Genomic DNA, 19,406 nt, shown 5'->3' on the forward strand with positions numbered 1-19,406 from the left:
ACCTGTAGAGAAATAACCTACTGGACTTATCCCACTTAGACTTCAGAACCAACCACAGCAACGAGACAGCTCTGATCACCCCAACAGATGACATAAAGCACCCTACTCTACAAAGGAGAATCAGCTCCCCTGATCCTGCTTGACCTTTCTTCATCCTTCGACATGGTCTCCCACTACACACTCATTGATCGCCTCCGCCTTGTTGGCATCACAGATGGTGCACTCCGATAGATGGCATCCTTTCTCTCGGGATGCACCCAGAGAGTCCGCCTCCCTCCCTTCACATCGCAAGCAAATCACACCATTTGCGGCGTTCCCCAAGGTTCATCGCTCAGCCCAATCCTCTTCAACGTCTACATAACACCACTCGCAGACATAGTCAGATCGCATGACATCAACATCATCTCCTACGCCAATGACACTCTGCTCGTCCTCTCATTCTCAGCCGACCCCACCTCCACGAAGACCAACTTCCACAAGTGTATGAAGCACGTCTCAGCCTGGATGAAGGACAGCTGCCTTAAACTCAACACGGACAAGACTGAAGTCCTGATCTTCGGCAAACACACTCCTGCTGGCTGTCCAACCCTATGCCGAAAGACCACAGCCACAACCTCTGCTTAATCCTCGACCTTTACAAGGAACGCCAGGTCAATGCCGTCTCCTCACCCTGCTTCCACATGCTTTGCAAAATCTTCAAGTGGCTCCCCATCAGCACCAGAAAGATTGTAATATAGGCCCTCATCACCAACCGACTGGACTGCGGCCACGCACTCTATGCAGGTGCCACCACCAAACTTGTGCAAAGACTCCAGACGATGCAGAACGCAGCCATCAGACTGATCCTCAACCTGCCCAAGAGAACCCACATCACCTAGCACCTGAAAGACCTCTACCTGGTCCAGAAGAAATGCCTTTTCAAGCTCCTGACCCACACTTACAAAGCCCTCCGCAACAAAGGATCCATGTACATTAACCAACCCCTAAAGTTCCACTGACCTCCGTCTGTCCGGAACCTTCGCTCTGCTCACCTCACCTCACCCGCCACAGATCCCTCACATACGCTCCTGCTGCACTGCAGTACCTCCTTCTACCACCTCGCTGCCAAGGCTAGGAACGCCCCCTGCACTGCACCCTTGGTGATCGACTTCAGGAGGGGACTCAAAACCTGGCTGTTCGACTAAGACCTCCAGCAAGCACCTGGTTACTCTCTCAGGTGACAAGCCACACTATACAAGTATGACTTGATTGAAGTACGACTTTGTCTTTAGACTATATCACTTTGTGTCTGACCTTTGCTGAGATTAAGACCCTTTGTTCCTTCCCAAACATCTGTCCATCCATCTGACAATCCTTCCATCCTTCCATCCTTCCTTCCATCTATCTTTCTCGTACACCTTCATTAACCATACCTAGAGTATCTTACTAAAAAGTGATAAAATCTGGTTCTGTGGCTTGTTTCGACCTAATATTCAACTCCATGTTTGTGTCATAATTACCTATATTCGGTTTATTAAGGCACACCAAACCAGTTTCAAGATGCTGGTCTTTTAAGCAGCAGTTCTAAAACCGATGGGTATTCAGGGTATATATTATTTAATGATATCAAGAAGGAATCTTGCAAAGTTCACAAGGAAAATAAGTCCAAGTGGAAGGGTCTTTTACAGAAAAGTTTCTTCCACCTTTGAATGTCAATACAAATAAGAAGTATTTAAGATAAACTTATCTTTGCCCCTAACTTGTTAAAAAAAATAGAATCCAGATTATGGCATCTCCAAGTAACTGAACCATTGTAGTGATCTCCTTGGGGGTGTCATCCTTCCTTTTCAGGCCCAGTACAAGCCCAATAGCAACATTTTCTTCCTCCTTTTTCCTTCTAAATAGATGTGAAGGTAAACAAGAGGAAAAAATCAATGGGAGATCAAGGGATAAGGCTAGAGGTGCTTCCCGTTCCCCAGATGCGTACTAAACTTAAACAATGTGGACAGACCCACTGTGTGTGTGTAGTTTGATCACTGTATGTAGTATGAACTTGGACCCATTAGGTGTTCTTAAAAGACCCCTCACACACCAACCTGGTTGGTGTCATGCTTCATCATTGGGGTCCCAACCGGGCGGCCGAGTGCCCCCTGGTTGTGCTACGACGCCTGATTACAGCGGAACTGGTGTTGGTGCGTAAGTGTGATGTAATGTGAATTTTTTCAATTAAAAATATCCCTGAGAATCCTTGCCTGTAATTTTAATGTTGGCGGCTCAGGATATGTCTAAAAACAAATATGTGTGATGCAACTATTCAGGGATTATTACCATTAAGTTGACTATGTATAGCGGTCTACATGTTTCAGCCTGTTAGAAGGAGTTAAAAGGGCTTTCTTCAGGACCAGGTGAGTGAAAGGTGAGTGGCAAAGGTGAAGGGTGCCACGTGAAAACCTGTGAGGTACCTACACACACGCTAAGGTGTGTGGTATAAATGTCGGCGTACTCACTGACACTTTAAAAATGCAAAAATTCCTGTTGGGGAAAAGAGAGACAAGACAAAACATATAATATCGCAACATAAAATGCAATCTTAGCGGCATAATCAGTGTGCTGTAGTCATTGTCTAGATGGCTACTACAGTGATTGGTGTGTTGCTCATGCACATGGCGACATGCAGGAATTCGTTATGCATGCTGCGCCCATGGGGGATGGGCAGTTGGGTTCAGAGTGCACGTTACTGGGAGGCTGCAAGGCGCTGGTCAGTGGCTGCATTAGTGGTGCCGCCGTGGATGATGGCGCTGGGTACAGTCTTTAAACTGTGCTTAATGTAGCACTGTGTCGCTTGTGGGGGCCACTAAGGGTAGCGCCTAGTGGTCCAAGGCGCACTGTGCGCTGGCAATCTGGAGTCTATTCATGCACTATTATGGCATTGTGCTCCTAGGTTCAATTACGATTGTGAAATGCGTAACAAAATATAAAGTTAAAGGTAAATGTTAAGGTAAACGAGAGCGCAAGGCATAGCCGTTCTTTATGCAGGAGTTCACAACTGCCTCAACCACTAAGGCATTATGTAATGTGAAAAGGGCACGGTGTTTTAAGCTCGTTGAGCTAGAGCAATCCTTTTGTTTGGAAGTCAAAATAAGACTGGTTTCAACGTGAACTCAGAGATTCCCATCTTTCCTGGCCTAGGAAAAGATAGACCAAAATGCTCGAAAGAGGTTAGTGAGGCAAGAAATAATCTGCATTTCTTCCCAAAAGAAGTACATTCTGGTTGAGAACAATTTAAATGCAGAAAATTAGCCGAATTCAAGTATTCCCCCTGAAGGGTACGTTTTCAAGGGTTTACATCTGTAATGTTGTCATTTGAAAATGTAGTAAAGACATGAATACCATCAGCATATTGTTGCAGTGCTACTTGGTTGATCTTTACACAGGCAAAAAAGGGCTAGGATACATTAGAGTAGGTCTGACCTGTGGAAAAACAAGTCTAATTTCATCTGTCAGGGGAAAAACTGCTTGAAAGGATTAACACCTGTTAGTACTGTGTGCATTGGCAAAAACAACTGCAGACAACCGCTTCAAAAGACAGACTGTGGGTCATGAGGAATTTGGGAAATGTGCTTGTCATATAGGCATCACACATGCCAGTTACTTCATTATTAAAACGAACATTGGATCCTTAAGGGAAAGTAAGAATGCTCAGCAGAAACTGCAGAGAATGTGGATTAATATGTTTTTCCATCCCTTTCATATATTTATATATACATTGAAACAGTGAACTTTACAGAAATAGATTGCCCTCGGTTTTATTGTATTTTTTTTAGATGAGCGAGATCTTGTGGAAAGTTACCAAGCTAAATAGAAACAAATAGAAGCTACTATAAGAATTTCCACTGAAAATGGTATTATGGATTATGGTTGCAAAACATTGATAAGTCTCCTGCTGATTTGGAAGAGATTCCTACAGCACGCCCCTACTAAATTGTGTGCCAATATCCATTCACAATTCCATTAAAAGTTTACAGATTCCTAAAATGGGACAGTACATAGTAAAAACCTATTTCACGTTTAAAAAAACACATCTATTTGGTGAATCCTGGCATGTGGGAGTGCCAAATAGTTTTATACATCAGGTCCATGGTTGGCTGAAAATTGTGAATTTAAGTGATGGGTTTTGTTGTAATACAGTAACTCTCAAGAAAATTCTGCGAATGTTCAAATATTTGTTGCAAAATTGACACAAACTAAAATGTTCCTTTCCAGCTAAACTTGTTACTTGGGATACAATTTGTTTTTCAGGTATTGATGGTGGTACCTTTTCGGGAGTCTGCCTTACGTGTGGTGCAGATACTTATCAGCCTCTTAGAAACAAAAGGTGGAAAACTGGATGTGAGTAACAAGAAAAGATTTAAGGAGGAATTTGGTTCAGATCCAGACGATAAACCTCCGAACCTGAAAAGACCAGAAGATTATGAAGCTGTGTTTTCCGGCAATGTGGATGACCACGTCAGGATTGGTAATATATTTATTTCTTGGTTTATATTTCAGCCAGAGAGTGACTGAAGATACCATTAAAATTAGAATGGTGCAGTCTCATGATTTTGAACTTAAATCCAGAAATAGTCCAACAACCAGGACCATATAGGGCACCTTAAACCTTCAGTTGCAGAGTTTTTAATGTAGAAATCCGTTTCAATCCACACATGCACAGATGTTCATGGATCCAACCTGAACTTTATTCCATTACACCATGAACCTTGAATCAATTTACAGGTCCAACCATGAAAAGTCCACAATAGTTTTTTTCCAGTTTTTTTCATGAGTAGCTTGCCCAACAGAATCCTTTTTACATAGTATCATATGGCTCATAATGGACATGTGTTATACTTATTCAGTCTGCACATTTTTAAAAGAGCATATTGCTCTCCAGTCTAATTTATGGAATGCATTACTCTGTTACCATGTACATCTAACATGCAGTGGTAATTTTCTTGGGACTTGTCCTCATGGAGGAGGATTCCTCCTATCTGCTGGTGTCCTTGTTTTACGTTCCTAATTATGCTTTGGTGTAAAGGCTACTTTAAAAATTGTGATTTCTATTTTCCAGCAGGTGAATCTAACTGGTTATCTTGCAATGCTTAGTGTTACCCACTCAATACATGTTAAAAAATGTATTGCAATATTAATTGAGCTTCTTTAGAATTTGAGCCCTCTGCATGGTAATTACTTAATTTGATAGTTTTCTGGACATCAGTACATCCTAGACAGATCACCATGTCTGAGAAGGAAATATCAAAGTTTGTCACTGTTCCATTGAGATATCTAAATGCTGATACTTTCTAACACCAGGAAACTCTTTAAAGTGCCCAAATAACTGGGTCCTTCCAGAGGTGCCACATGGGAAGCACTAGTAACTTTATCAACAAAGGCTTTTGAGCCTAAATCTGCTCATAGTTTTACAGTAGCCTAATCATAGAGAAATTGCCACAGAGTATGCTAGCAGATTACTGCCACCTTGTACCATTTGTACTCTGAACTTGATCCACCTCTAAGTTACACACAAAGTTCATGACAGATGATGAATGCTCAACCCTAGTACGTCTTCTAAATGGTATCTGCGGAGCCTACAATCTAGTATCAGCAGCTGAGGGATTGGGATGGTTCAGTTAATCTGCTGCAGTATTGTCAAATTCCCCCTAGAAAGTTGGTAGTCTGGTTCTGTTTGTCCTCTTTTGCCCACTGCACAGGGCGCACTGGGATAACTGTTTGATCCTTTCATTTCTAGTTTTGCTTTGTTGTAGTAGCACTGGGGACGGGGCTCCGAGTAAACATCACTCCCCTCCCCCTCCATCCCCCCGAAAAGGGAATGCAATTTCCTGTGGGGAACCCAAATGGAAAATTTTATTTTGCTGGAAACATTATTTTGACCCTCTTTCCCACTGGGGAGAACACAAACACCATCAATACAGTGAAAGGCAGATGTTGAACTATGAATAAAAGCCACCATGGTTAGCAACATGCACTTTCTAAGACCTAGTACAGTGCAACATTGGTAGAAAACATGGGAGGTAGGTTTCTTGCAGTGTGACCACTCTTTCACTCTACAACAATATGTTTTGTATTCTGCATCTTGGTCTGTCGGATTTGGATTTTATTCCATGTCAGTGTCATTGGTGTAGTCCTGTCCCTGCTGGTGGTGCATAGATCTGCTGTGTCTGAACTTGTGGAGTATTTTAATTGGACTACGGGTTAGAGCATGTGCAGTGCTGTGGGTTGTTTAATCCAGTATGAAACTTGATTAATGTAATAAACCTAAATACTTATAAAATAATAATTAGAACATATTTCATATGAAACTTGTTTTTATTTAGTAGATTTCTAGCTGTTTTAAAGTCTCAGAGTGAGGAAAGAGGGTGTACATTTTACCTTGGTGCAACTATGTGTAAAGTTTAGTGTGCTTGAAGGGAAGTGTACATTTTGCAATCCAGGGTGCGTGCTAGTGTTTGCATGCTTTACTAGTGGATTGCTGTGTTAGTGTCTACAGTTCTTGAGTATGCATAGTTCTAAACGTAATTGGAGTCCTCTAGTGAATTACTGGGCAAGGGTCCAGGGTGCTAGGTGTACATGTTTCTTTACTGTTTATATACCAATGGATTATTGGGCAGTATAGTCCAGGTGCTAATACTAAGTCTAAGAATAGAATATTGTGGTCTGTGAGTGACTGATCCAATGTTTTGTGCACTGAGTGAATGGGCAAGTGTATCCAGTGTTGTGACTTTCACTTTTGGCCTTGTGTTTTGCCTGGTGGGCATTTTTTGTCCTAAGGATGCCTGTGGTATACTGGTATATATCATGAGTTTTATTTGTCACTGAGGAGGATGGGTTCATTACCTTGTAATCTGCTATACTTGTGTGAACTGACTACTTTTTTTAGGTCTCGCCTAGCGTTGCAGTGCGCATGCGCTGCTTGCTCTGCGACGGCTATTGTGATCAGGGAGATTTCTAAAGGGTGCTTGAAGTGCCGCCCATCTTTATTATTTGCGGGCGTCATGATTTATGTTAAACGCTTGTTCCCTATTTGCAATGAGGCTTTTTTGTTTATGCCCTGTCTCCTTGTCGGCACACCCCTCCGGCCTGGATTGTGTACTAGCGGCGTCACATGGTGGGCTTTATCTGGTGGGGAAGCACTCTTTTATGGACATACAGGGAGACTGGCATCTGTGTGGCGATATCACGGAGCTTTGTTCTCTGGTACGTTTGTCACAAACAAGCATATGTTTTTGAGCATATGTTTTTTTCGTTTATATTGTTTCGGTGCCGCTCTACAGTGCTGAGCTTTTCACGGTGCTTTGTTTACCAGTATTTTTTTTTTAGGTGCGTACACACGAGCGTATGTTTTTTTTGTATCGTTTAGTGCACAGCTTTTCGCGGTGCCGCGATAATATTTCACAGGACACTGCTAAGCTTTTTACAGCACTTTGTTCTCCTGCTGTTTTTTTTAATGCGTGTACGCAAGCGTATCTTTATTTAATTGGTTCGATGCCGCTGCTCACTTTCGTTCGGTACATATATAGCCCTAGCCATAATGGGCCACATACACTAGCCGGCTCCCTTTTTCATCAAACAGGCACTTTTTGCATGCAGACACTCACTGCTTTATAGGCAGTGACGTAGGACGGCTGTTCTTCGCTTTATTGTGGCCCTACGGTAGTAGGCTGTGGCTAATCCAAGTTGGAAGGTTGGTGCCTTTAATGTGTCCTGGAGGCTCATGCTAGGGAATAAGCTGTGAGCTGCAGGGGGCACAGCACAGACCTGGGGGTTCATTACCATATGTAGCGCCCTCTCTCCAAGCTAACATTTCTCATTTGGTGTCTGCTATGCCTCTCCCTCCTCCGCGTATGGCTACATTCCTGTCCGGTAGCGGCGGGGGGGGGGGGGGGGGGGGTGGACACTTGGCTCCAAATAGAGGTAATTCTCAGAAAATCTCTAGTCTAAGTTCAGTCACCCCTAGCATTCCAGGAGCTCATTCCACCGGTGTCGGCCGTGCCTGATTGGGGGAGCTGACTTTGGGTGTTTGACGACGTGTGTATGTCCGAAAAGCCCCCTCTCGTGGTCTTTTATATTTCAATCTGTTGAGGGAGTCTAATGGGGACAGCCTTATAGACAGCGAAGTCAACCGGTTGTGAAACTGCTGGTGTCCTCCCTCATTTGTGTCCAAGGTTTTCCAGCTGGGGGCGTGCTGATTGCCTACTCTGACCGTCGAAGGCAAGGCGGTTATTGGACATGGCACACGGAAAAAATTTCAATCTTTTCTTTCTATCCTTTGCTTGTCCCTGCTTCTTTTCTCAGTTACTTCTCGTCTTCCTTGGGGTCTCTCCACCCTTGTTTTCTTAATTATGGCTTCTCTTCACTTCCGCTCTACCCCAATCTCACAGGAGTCTCTCGGCTTACTTTTTAGGAGAACCACTTTCAAGCAAACCCTTTTTACCATCTTCCCGATCGTGTCCTACTTGTTTGACCTCTCCTTCCTGCCTATTTTTTTTTTTTTATAATTCTCCACTTTTCAACTGACCTGAGTAATTTCAGTACTTTCACGTTACTCGAAGCAAAATTGCTAAAATAATTTTGTGTAACTTTGCTATAATTTAGTGGAATTACACTACAGAAAACAGTTACGCCCTCCCGCACTCTCCGCCTCTCTGGTCACAAGAGGCGGTCCGCACATTTTGTTAGTTCAGTGCCCCCAAGTTTCTTAATCCTTGCTGGGTCATGAGAGATCGAGTTGACACATGTTGATTTAGTGCCTCTTGCCTGCCAGCCCCTCTGCTCTTCCTGAGTGCTGATCTAATGCCATTTCCTTTTGACTCCTAGTCCGCCCTCTGGCCTTCCTGTATCCTCCCTTGCCTCAGTCCTGCATGTGTCTGAGCATAGCATGCCTTCTCACTTTGGGTTCAAGTGCCCTTATATGATTGTAGTTTGTCCCTTCTATGTCTGACTGGCTTGTCCAGCCGTGTTTCTTAGAATGTGCCCTTTTCCAGGTTGTGTCCTTGAATGTCAATAGCTCAAACTGGATGTATACTCCAAAAAGCATTTGCAATGCAATAGGTCTTGCATTTACACGAGTTTGAGCTATTGACATTGCAAATAATAATGCCTTTTATTTTTGATTTTAAAATATAAATAATTGGCATTGTCATTTTCAATGCCAATCGCTCAAACTCTCGTAAATACGAGACCTATTGCATTGCAAATTCTTGTCTTACTTTCTGTCTTGGTTGTTAGCCGCAACCTTTATGATTTTGGTCATAATATACTTGCCATTAGTACACATTCTGGCAGCCTGGAGTGTTTTTTTTTGTCTTGGCTGGCTGGATTTAACCCCAATCTTGGTTTGCTCTAGAATCTGGTTTTATGTTCTACCTATGTAGTGTACAATCCCAAGCCATTCATCAGGCAAGTGGCTTCTCTTTGCCAAATACAACTCCTCACACAAGCCTAAACTGCTGTTATCTGGTAAACTTTAAAATCTGGTTTCACTGTGAATATGAGACCGCCATGCTTAACAGGAGTTTCAGTGATCTGTTCTTAATGTCCACTATAAGGAAATCATAAAGTAAGTTGATATAATTATAGTGCAGTTGTTGCCAAGATTGGAAGTAATGAGAAATCGTAGCCTCCCATCAATAATTCACGTGGTTTTTGGAGGTTGATGTTAGTTCCATCTCAGGTGGGTGGCTAAAAAAGATGTTGCTAAAGCTATTCCCCCACTGATAACAATGTAGTAATAAAACTCGGGGAAATTAAGTTCTCTCTCTCTCTCTCTCTCTCTCTCTCTCTCTCTGTCTCTCTATCTCTCTCTCTCTCTGTCTCTCTGTCTTTCTGTCCCCCTCCGTCCATGGACGGATGGATCTGTTGGCAACTCGGTATCAGATCGGCAATGTATGCTACAAATGCTTCGTGTGTCTCAGCAGCTTAGTGGTTATCAGCCACAAAAGTTTTCTTCCTAAATAATTGTTACCCTCTGATCACTTAATATCATGTTTTATGAAACAGGAGTCTCCATTTTACAGAAGAGCATGAGGTTATATGCTCCCTTCTATTCGTCTGACATCATCATCGCCTCACCTCTTGGTCTCAGGACCATCATCGGAGTTGAAGGAGAGAAGAACAGAGATTTTGATTTTCTGTCCTCGATTGAAGTCCTTATTATTGACCAGGCTGACATATACATAATGCAAAATTGGGAACATGTCTTGGTAAGACTTTCTAGTCAGTTTGTTGTAAGCAAGCCCTCAACTAATGAATCTTGAAGTAAATGTTTTGATGTGTGTATCATTTATTTTGTACTGAAAGGTTTGTTTATCTTGTGCTTACGATTGGTATCATTAAAATAATTATACTACCCTTTGCACTTGGAAATAAAATAGACTTCTTTTGATTACTTTTTTGTAAAGGGATAGCTCAGGGAGCTAAACGCTTCCCGCTGGCTAAACGTGGTGAACGGCAGACCATGAGTTTGAGTCCCTATAAGGCTGAATCAGCCTTTAATCCTCTGATTCGCTTTAATTTACAGCATTTAGAAACAGCAGAAGTGTAATATGAAGCACTACATAAAAACAAGCCATTGTTCTGCTATGATTAGTAATTAGTTGTAAACAACCATTGTTTTGGTCGGACTTGGAATGATTAAGTCGTCTCAAAGATGGCACAAGTTAAATTATTAAACAGAACAAAACCCATGTTTTTTTCTGCACCTTACTTAATTAGTCAATAAGGCAGTGCCAGCTGCCAAATCCAGCTTACGGCCACAAATTACCAATCACCATTTGATTATAAAATGGTGCCAAATCTTCAGTCAAAACTGGGAACACCTAAAACCTGCGGTGCACTGGGCAAGGAGACGTCTCAGGTTAGCAACCACCTTAAATCAGTTGGTTAGCAAATACAACCAACAGGGCTTCTCATCCTTGGCCTACTCATATGCATGCAGAGATGTATGGTAAGGAATAAAAGTGTATGTGTTTTAGTGTCTATCCCTACTGTTAATTGTGGTTCGGTCTCCGGAGATAGTGTCAATCTCCACCCATAAGATGTCATGTCCGGTTGAACTAAAAATGTATACAGGGGACTGCGGACTGTAAAAAGCTTTAAATAGTCCAGCCCCTGGTACATGATTAAAACCACAAAGTACATGCTCTGACCTGTATGTTACGAACGGGCAACAGGTTTCATTTCTTGGTGATTTTGTTGCAATTTCTTTAGGGCTGAAGGACCAGAAAATCACCCATTTTTTTCACTGCACCACAAATCCACTGGTTAATGCCTACCAGTGGTCAACTGTACATGTCACTTAGGTGTAGTCGTACTACATCGTGACCACCTGTGTCGCAAATGCATTCTAAGCTACTGCCTGACCATGGACACCGCAGGTGGTCAAGATGTAGTGGCAACAGCTAAGCATAGTGTACAATTGTCCACATATAGGCATTCACCTGGTGGACTTTTGGTGCAGTGAAAAAATAGGTGATTTTATGGGCCTCCACCCCTGAAGAAATTGCGTCAAAATGACATGGCAATGAAACATGTCGACCGTTCGCAACATATTGGTCAGACATAGTCTTGCTGTGTAAAATGGAAAGCTGTGACTGCTCGGAGTGTTATGGGGAAGGAAGTTTTGCTACCGATACACAGAAAGAAAACCAAGCAAAGTCATGTAACATTCCATCGTACTTCTGTCATCGATGTGGAGGAAGATGTGATATGAGAAATTCCTATAGTTGGTTATTGTAGGAGAGCAGATGAATCCCGAAGAGCAAGTTAGCCTCCGATGTGAAATTGTAATAAAGGATTGCTGCCTTTTAGAGCTTGATTGGAAAATAGACACAATCACTAAACACAGCCTTGTATGCCTCCTTCATATACTTTGGCGCAGCACTTCCATAAGAATACAGCACTCCAAAGCATATTGAAACCTCAAGTTGCTGCAATTAGTCAGTGAATGTTGAATGAATTAAAATTGTAATGCTTTTGAAAAGATTATATATAATTTCAAAATTTTATGTTTTAAAAATTGCATATTTCTTTTAAACCTGTTTCTAAAATAAAAGTTTATTCAAACTGACGGGATGTGTCTCTGATTTAAATATATCTTAATTTTCTCTTTTGAGACAACAAATAGTGAGAGAAAACCACGACAAAATAGAAATGCATCTCACAGGAGAATTGCTATTACAAGAAAAAGCTCTCTTACAAACCGTTATTTTCTTGACAAGCAAAGTTGGGAGAGCTGGCAGTCTTTGAAACATTCACAGAGTGTAATGTTAGCTAACTTAATACAAATATCGGGGATTAAGTTTAAAACTTTGCAGAACCCTAGCAAGACAGTAGATCAATTTCTGTCTCCAAAAATCTAACTTGCTCTTGTTTTCAGCAGGAGCCATGACTGCCTCTGATTACTACTCTTTCTCTATCCTTTTTACACCGTGCTGCTTGGTAAATGCTTTATTTTCTGTTAGAATATTGTCCTGCTTACATAGATACTTTCAGATATTTTATATGGATGCCTGTGACCTAGCTTCTAAAGTCAAATTTTGTTTTTAAAGCATATGATGAGTCACCTGAACCTCCAGCCTTTGGATGGTCACGGTGTGGATTTCTCCAGAGTGCGCATGTGGAGCCTCAGTAACTGGTCTAAGAATTATCGACAGACGCTACTGTTTAGCGCCCTTCAGGATCCACGGATTAATTCCATTTTCAACAAGCATTGCTTCAATTACAGGGGTCAGGTAAGTTGTCCTACACTTCTGCTCCTAATTTTGTACTTGCAAATTTCAGTGATTCATTAATTACTCTAATCGAAATAGGGGACAGGAAGTAAGTGTACTTAAATTGTCTTTTTGAAAAACAAAGACCTGAAGACCAGATAATTATCACTTTTTCTAATTTTGTATTTTTAACGACAACAACTTCTTTGAAAAGGAGACATGTTGGGGAGGGGTGGGCGGAAGTGCGTAGTCGCGCTACGCAAAGCTCTGCAAACCGGTAAAAAATCTCCACGAGCGCGCAGAGTTCCGCAAACACACGGAATTGCTTGTTCCGCCCATTCGCGATGCTTTTTTCCTGTTCGCGAACGCTGTTTGCGTGCTCGGGGGGGGAAATATCTTGCGAACACGCATTTTGAAAGCACAAACAAGCAAAAATTTCCGCAAAGCTGCGGATCGCGGACTTTTTGGCAATTCCGCGTTCTCCGCGCAACGCAAAATTACCCAAATTCCCACGAGCAGAACGGAATTTACCGCCCAGGCCTAGTTAACAGTTGATTTAACTTGTTGATTTAACTGTGTTATTTAAAGTAATTACACTGTGTATTGTTAGAGCAATTGCTAACTATATAATCAATCTCAAACTATGCTTTATGTATTTATATAACAATTACAAAAAAATATATATATGTTCCCATTCAGGGTGGGGTAAAGTGCAGACGGGAAATTATTGGGGGATGGCTTGGGTAGAAAAAAGCCAATTATTGAGTTTTTTTTTCCTTTTATCTCTCTTCAAAGATCAACAGTTCCTAACCACTCCAAGGGCCCTACCTCAGTTTAGTGAATGAATAGTCGTTTGAATATAGGATTTATTTTACTGATGTGTAAATAAAATAAGTCCTGAGGTAAATGTAATAGTTTTTTTCTTTTTGGGGGACAAAATAGGACCTGGCCTGTTGTTCCCACTGTCACTTCTCTGTTTCTATAGAGACGTCTTTTTTAAAATTAATGTAATTTTAACATTTCCTAAACACACCTAATAATCCATTGTCTTTAAAAATTGAATTAAGAACATTTTGCAATCTAAGCTGGTATACCAGTCTACCACTCTCAGTTTCAGGAAGGCGTCTTATTGTCCAAAACCTAGATGGATGAGACTGCTCACATCTGTATGAAAAATAGAGCCATTGGTGGAAAGCAAACTTTCGAGAACATTGTTAATTGCTAATGAACCATGGTTTTATATACAAATGTAATACTTTTGGTGATGCCACCTTGCCCTAGATGGAATTGTCTCTTTCTTTACAGCTCATATCAGTTGTTATTAATCCTCAATTTCTTGATTTTACAGGCTAGAGTTCATCCTTTAAGAAAGACAGTAGATTTGAAATTGGGCCTCTTGGTATGGCAATCCCTATTATCTTGTAATCCCCCAGCATTGGGTCTATCATAGATTCTCATGTTATAGTCATTCCATGTCTGACTTGGAGTTCCTGGTAACAGCAGCATCTATCCCTGGCAATACAGCAGTATTTATTTAATAATGTATTCAACTCTTTCGAAAAAACGAAACTTCCACGCCTCTCTCCAGAGACCACCACTGCTCAGATTTGTACTGCATGACAAGGGTGAGTGAGTTCTTGTCAAGAGCACTCTTCTATATAGCTATTTTTAAAGCAGATATCTTGTGAACTATAAGATTAGCCATTCAGGTTAGCTTTAGTTCGCTCCTGGGATGACACATCTATCCACACTCCGTTACAATCCTGGCCTTGCGCAGAGCCCAGGACTCCTTGGCCAGGGGATAACCTGGTTTTATACTGGTTGAACTCTCATGAGTGCATTTATTGCCTGCACCCTCTGTGGCCAGAGACGACTGCATTTCACAAACATTCTTCACAAAACTTTGAAGAACTGAGAATGGAGACTTGTTTCACTCTCGGAGAAACCTCTGTTTGGAATCACCCCTCTTCAGTCAATGATTCAGTAATCAGTGCAGGACCTTCGCCTTCACCAAAAGCAAATATGGAATTTTAACGGTTAGACATAAACAAATGCAAAGGTGCATGCATGCAGGGTAGTTTCTATTAAAAATGTAAATGTTTGAGGCATGTGAGCTGTCGATCACATGCTTTGCATACTCCTGCCATCTAGTGTTGGGTCCGGATGTTTGCGTTTTTTTTTTTTTTTAGGTCTCGCCTAGGTAGCGCGCATGCGTTGCACTAGGAGGGCCTTTAGCCATCGGTCTTCACTTTTCAAGCATCGTGCTTGTGGCGGCATCCACCTTGCGGGAGCGAGCAGCGGCGCACCACAAGCACGAGTGCAGTGCTTGAAAAGTGAAGACTGCGCACGCACACACCACTCCCAGGCTTGTTTCTCTTTGCCCCTCTGCCTGTCCATCCTCTCTCACACCCATCTCTGCATTTTCTGCTCCCTCCCCTCTCACTCTTTTCTCTCTTAGCCCATCTGGCTGTCCATCCTCTCCCACACCCTCTTTCACTATCTCCTCACTTGCTCTCCTCCTATCTTTCTTACTCTCTCCCACCCCCTCTCACTGCTCAGGTTATCCTGACGGCCCCAACCCTCCTATTCGTTATATCCTTTACCTCATCGTTTCTCTTGTACCAGAGTTACTTCAGCTCAGCAATGGCGCCTTTTATGGGCCTGTGTTTTAGATTTACAATTATTGTCCCAAGTTTATACGTTTACATTCAATGATCACGTTTCACAAGGTGACAGATGGCATCACCAGGTGTCACACGCCCATCTGCATATTATGCCATCTTCAGGGTTCCCTCCTACATTTCAGTCAGATTCGGCTGGGTGCCCCTGTCCATCCCCCATACCCCTTATCCACGGGGCCCGAGAAATGGCCTTGCTGAGTTATGCTGAAGACACTTCTAAAGTAACAACTGCTGCCCAAAAGAATGTCCTGGCCGGCTGGCCCGGATCCTAGAATGATGGGGAAGGATGCTGCAGACGCTTGCAATCATCAGGAAAGATGTGGTTTGATGTTTTCCTGACATTCACACGGTCTGGCCTTGTCTCCGAGGAAGATTATTCCATTTTGTGGCTGCTAGGATTCCGGGCCCGGCGGTAACTGTGAAACGCCGAGGAGTTTCGGGTGGATTGACAGCCTTAGCAAGGTACGCGAGGTGCTGGGCTTGATACACATATGCCCTGGAGAACCATGAGTGATTATCATATCACGTCTTTACACCCTACTATCAACTTTGACTAACATATGAAAATAATAAGGCTAATATGCAAGGAGCACAGTACTGAAAGACAACCTAGGAGTGATATTAAAATCGTCTATCTAATGACACCTTGGAAATCACAAATGCCCTGAAGAAGTTCTGTTTATAGAACGAAACGCGTTGGCTGTTGCTTTTCTAAAAAGGAGAGAAAATAAAAACAATAAAGAAGACATCTGAACCATCTCATAAAAATGGACTGGTTATGACTTAAGTTGATTATATACGAATTGGAAAGTGGTGCAATTTCGATACAAGTTATATCAACACTCTGCCAGTGTTAGTTGGCGTCTCCTTGGGGAAATGAACGTCCTTCCGTCCAGCCCAAAGATTACATATAGCCAATTAGGAATCGGCTTGATTAGTGCTCCTAATTCTTAGATAAACCGAACTACAGTTCATGGAAATAATCCGATCCCGACATTTTTGTGGCCGGGAAGACACGTTTACGAGATCTGAGAGGCAAACGAGGGCTACCTTTCTTTAAAATTTGCACCATAAAAACCGAAAATATGACCTTATGAATCTGTAAGTCGAATGTGTCAGACACCCAAACTCCTAGTAGTGAGCCATCCGGCCACTGCAATATAATGTATGCACCTCAGCCTCCCGGCCTGGGTGTGTACCGGAGGCTATAAAAACAAGCATTGGCATAGCCCATAGGTCTCGCCTTTGGGACCTTATAAGTGTTTACCCATGCAGCAGTTGATGTTGCACCAATGATATTGTGCTGCATAACTAAATACTTATAAGGTCCCAAAGGCGAGACCAATTGGCTATGCCAGTGCTTCTCTTCGAAGAAGTCATCCCAGTCACGACGTAGGTGACTCCTCCTTTCGGTGATAGTGCGCATGGGCATCGACTCCATTGGTAGATTGTTTTTTTCACCATCGGGTTCGGGACTGTGTATTGCTGCGCTCCGGTGCGAAACCGTTCTTTGGGTTCACCTCGGTGCGCAATCCACTCTACCCTCGATAGTATTGTTTCGTACGCGTATCCCACTTCTCCAGTCGGCCACCTCGCAGTCGATGGAACAGACTCCATTCAAATTATGCCCTCGGTGCCACACAAAGTACTCACACACCGACTCACACGAACTGTGCAACTTGTGCTTATCTCCGGAGCACAACAAACAGAGCTGCGATGTGTGCAAATCTTTCCGTTTAGAAAAAACGCTCCGCGATCGTCTGGCTTGACGTCATGAAATGCAGAGCCAAAATATTGAATTCACGCCGTACATCTTCGGAGAAGGTTCCGAGCAAGAAGATTACAATGCGCAAGGGGCCAAAGAAGAACAGGAAGAACCTGTATCCATTTCGGAATCGGACTCTGACATGGAAAAACATGTGCCGCTAGGTCAACGTGTCTTGAGTATCGACCTCTCCTCGCCCCAAATACCTATTCAGCCTAGCAAAAGGCTCTGGTCCCACCTCCGCCTTCGGAGCCACGGTGGGCACCGAGAAGATGTTTCCAACGCCCCGCCTTCTGGCTCGGCACCGAAACATGCACTAAAGCCTTCCGGCTCAGGATCAAGTCGGCTAAAGACGGGCACGGAGACAAAACCTTCAGGCTCAAAACCCAAAACCTCTTCGGAGCCGAAACAATCAATGCTAAAACCGGCTTCTGAACTTAAACCCTCATCACCGAAAATTCATCTGACCCCAGCACCGAAAAGTTTGGGTCCGAAACTGAAAGATGCTCCTCTGCAGCAGCAGGACCCCTGTATCGATGTCCCACCCCCGAAATCGGTCCACAAACAGAGAGAACCCTATATTAATCCTCAGACAGAACATCTTTCTACCAAATTGCCTCAGAAACGTAAACCAGAGTCAGAGGACACTTATCATATTCCTTTGAAGAGGAAGCATGTTGGTACTAACCCCTCTCCTCCTCCTCCTCCTCCTCCTCCATCCCCACAGTTATATCACTTACTAATTACACCAACTAACTCTCCTCGACAACTTGATGATTAGGATAATGGGAATGGTGGGGATGATCCTTTACCAGCAGATTCCTGGAAAGACTATAACACTGACTCACCCTCAGATAATGACTCAGACCTTTACCCTACAAATCCTTCCCCACCTGATGACAATGTGGGGTACATAGAATTACTATCTAAAGCTGCAGAGTATCATAGGGTACAATTACATAAAGAATCCCTCGAAGAGGGCTTTCTATTTGAAACCCTTAGTTGCTCACAAAGGTCCACTCACACTCTCCCTATGCTCAAAGGCATGATGAGACATGCAGCCGATCTATTCAAAGACCCTGGTCGTGCTAGCATTCTCACCCCCAGGATAGACAAATAGTACAAGCCTGCCCCATCAGATCCAGCTTTTATTAAAGGGCAGTTACCACTGGACTCTTTAGTTGTCTCTAATGCTCTTAAACTGGCCAATTCACAAACTTCAGTCTCCTACTCGTGGCAGCTTTCGTTGCTCCTTCTACCTTGAGGGTCTAAGACCATCTCTTCAGACACTATTGCTGCACTCTACAAGGGAAACAATCAATCCTCTTCCTCAAGAGGCTTCTTTAGAGGAGGGTTTAGAGGTAACAATGGCAAGGGTAGAGGTAGAGGTTCTACAACACATACCTCCCCCTCTTCTAACAAACAGTGACTTGCCTACGCTGCCCCTGATCATTTAACACCTGTCGGGGGACGTCTGTTACAATTCCTACCCATCTGGCAATCGATAACTACAGACAAATGGGTGCTAGGAATTATCCAACATGGCTATTGCCTGGAGCTTACTAACAATCCTCCAAACATTCCACCACATTCTCTCAAAATGTCACCAGAACATTTACATCTACTTCAGCAAGAGGTCCAGTCTCTCCTCTCCAAAGGAGCCATAGAACCTGTGCCATTACAACGTCAAGGTACAGGTGTGTACTCCCTGTACTTTCTCATCCCCAAAAAGGACGGCTCCCTGAGACCTATTCTAGACCTCAGAGAAATAAACCTCTACATACTGTCAGAGCATTTTCACATGGTAACACTTCAACAAGTGCTCCCTGTAGGACTTGGCCTTTGTGGCTAAAGTTCCCTAAACTTTTTTTTTCCCACCTAGACCGTTTTCCTGACCTAGAGATGCCAATTTAGATGCTTTGGGTACTTTGCCACTGCTGATCAGTGTCAAAATACAAGCGTTCCCTATGTAAAATGTAATGGTGATTGGTTGGCTATGATTGGTATGTTTGCCTTACTAGTAAAGTCCCTAGTGATGTGCACTGTGTGTGCCAGGGGTAGTAATGTAAAGGCGGGCGGAGAAGGGAACTCAGCCCTGCAGTGTAGGACCTGTGCGCATGGGCATGTTGTCCTGACCAGTGCAACCACTTGTTAGGCCTGACTTTCCCTTTTACATACACATTCGGCACCCCTGTGGTAAGTCCCAGGTTGCCCCTG

General features: G+C 43.0%; 1 protein-coding gene across 1 annotated transcript in view; it reads left to right on the top strand.

The window, feature by feature from the left end:
- UTP25 (UTP25 small subunit processome component) overlaps nucleotides 1-19,406 on the top strand; it is a 203,151-nt gene that overhangs the window by 142,477 nt on the left and 41,268 nt on the right. The window contains exons 7-9 of the mRNA XM_085612834.1: nucleotides 4,279-4,495; nucleotides 10,033-10,235; nucleotides 12,582-12,764. Coding sequence (XP_085468960.1) covers nucleotides 4,279-4,495; nucleotides 10,033-10,235; nucleotides 12,582-12,764 — 603 coding nt within the window. The remainder of the gene's footprint in view (nucleotides 1-4,278; nucleotides 4,496-10,032; nucleotides 10,236-12,581; nucleotides 12,765-19,406) is intronic.

Source organism: Triturus cristatus, chromosome 6 (assembly GCF_964204655.1).
Source record: "Triturus cristatus chromosome 6, aTriCri1.1, whole genome shotgun sequence".
Lineage (NCBI taxonomy): Eukaryota > Metazoa > Chordata > Amphibia > Caudata > Salamandridae > Triturus > Triturus cristatus.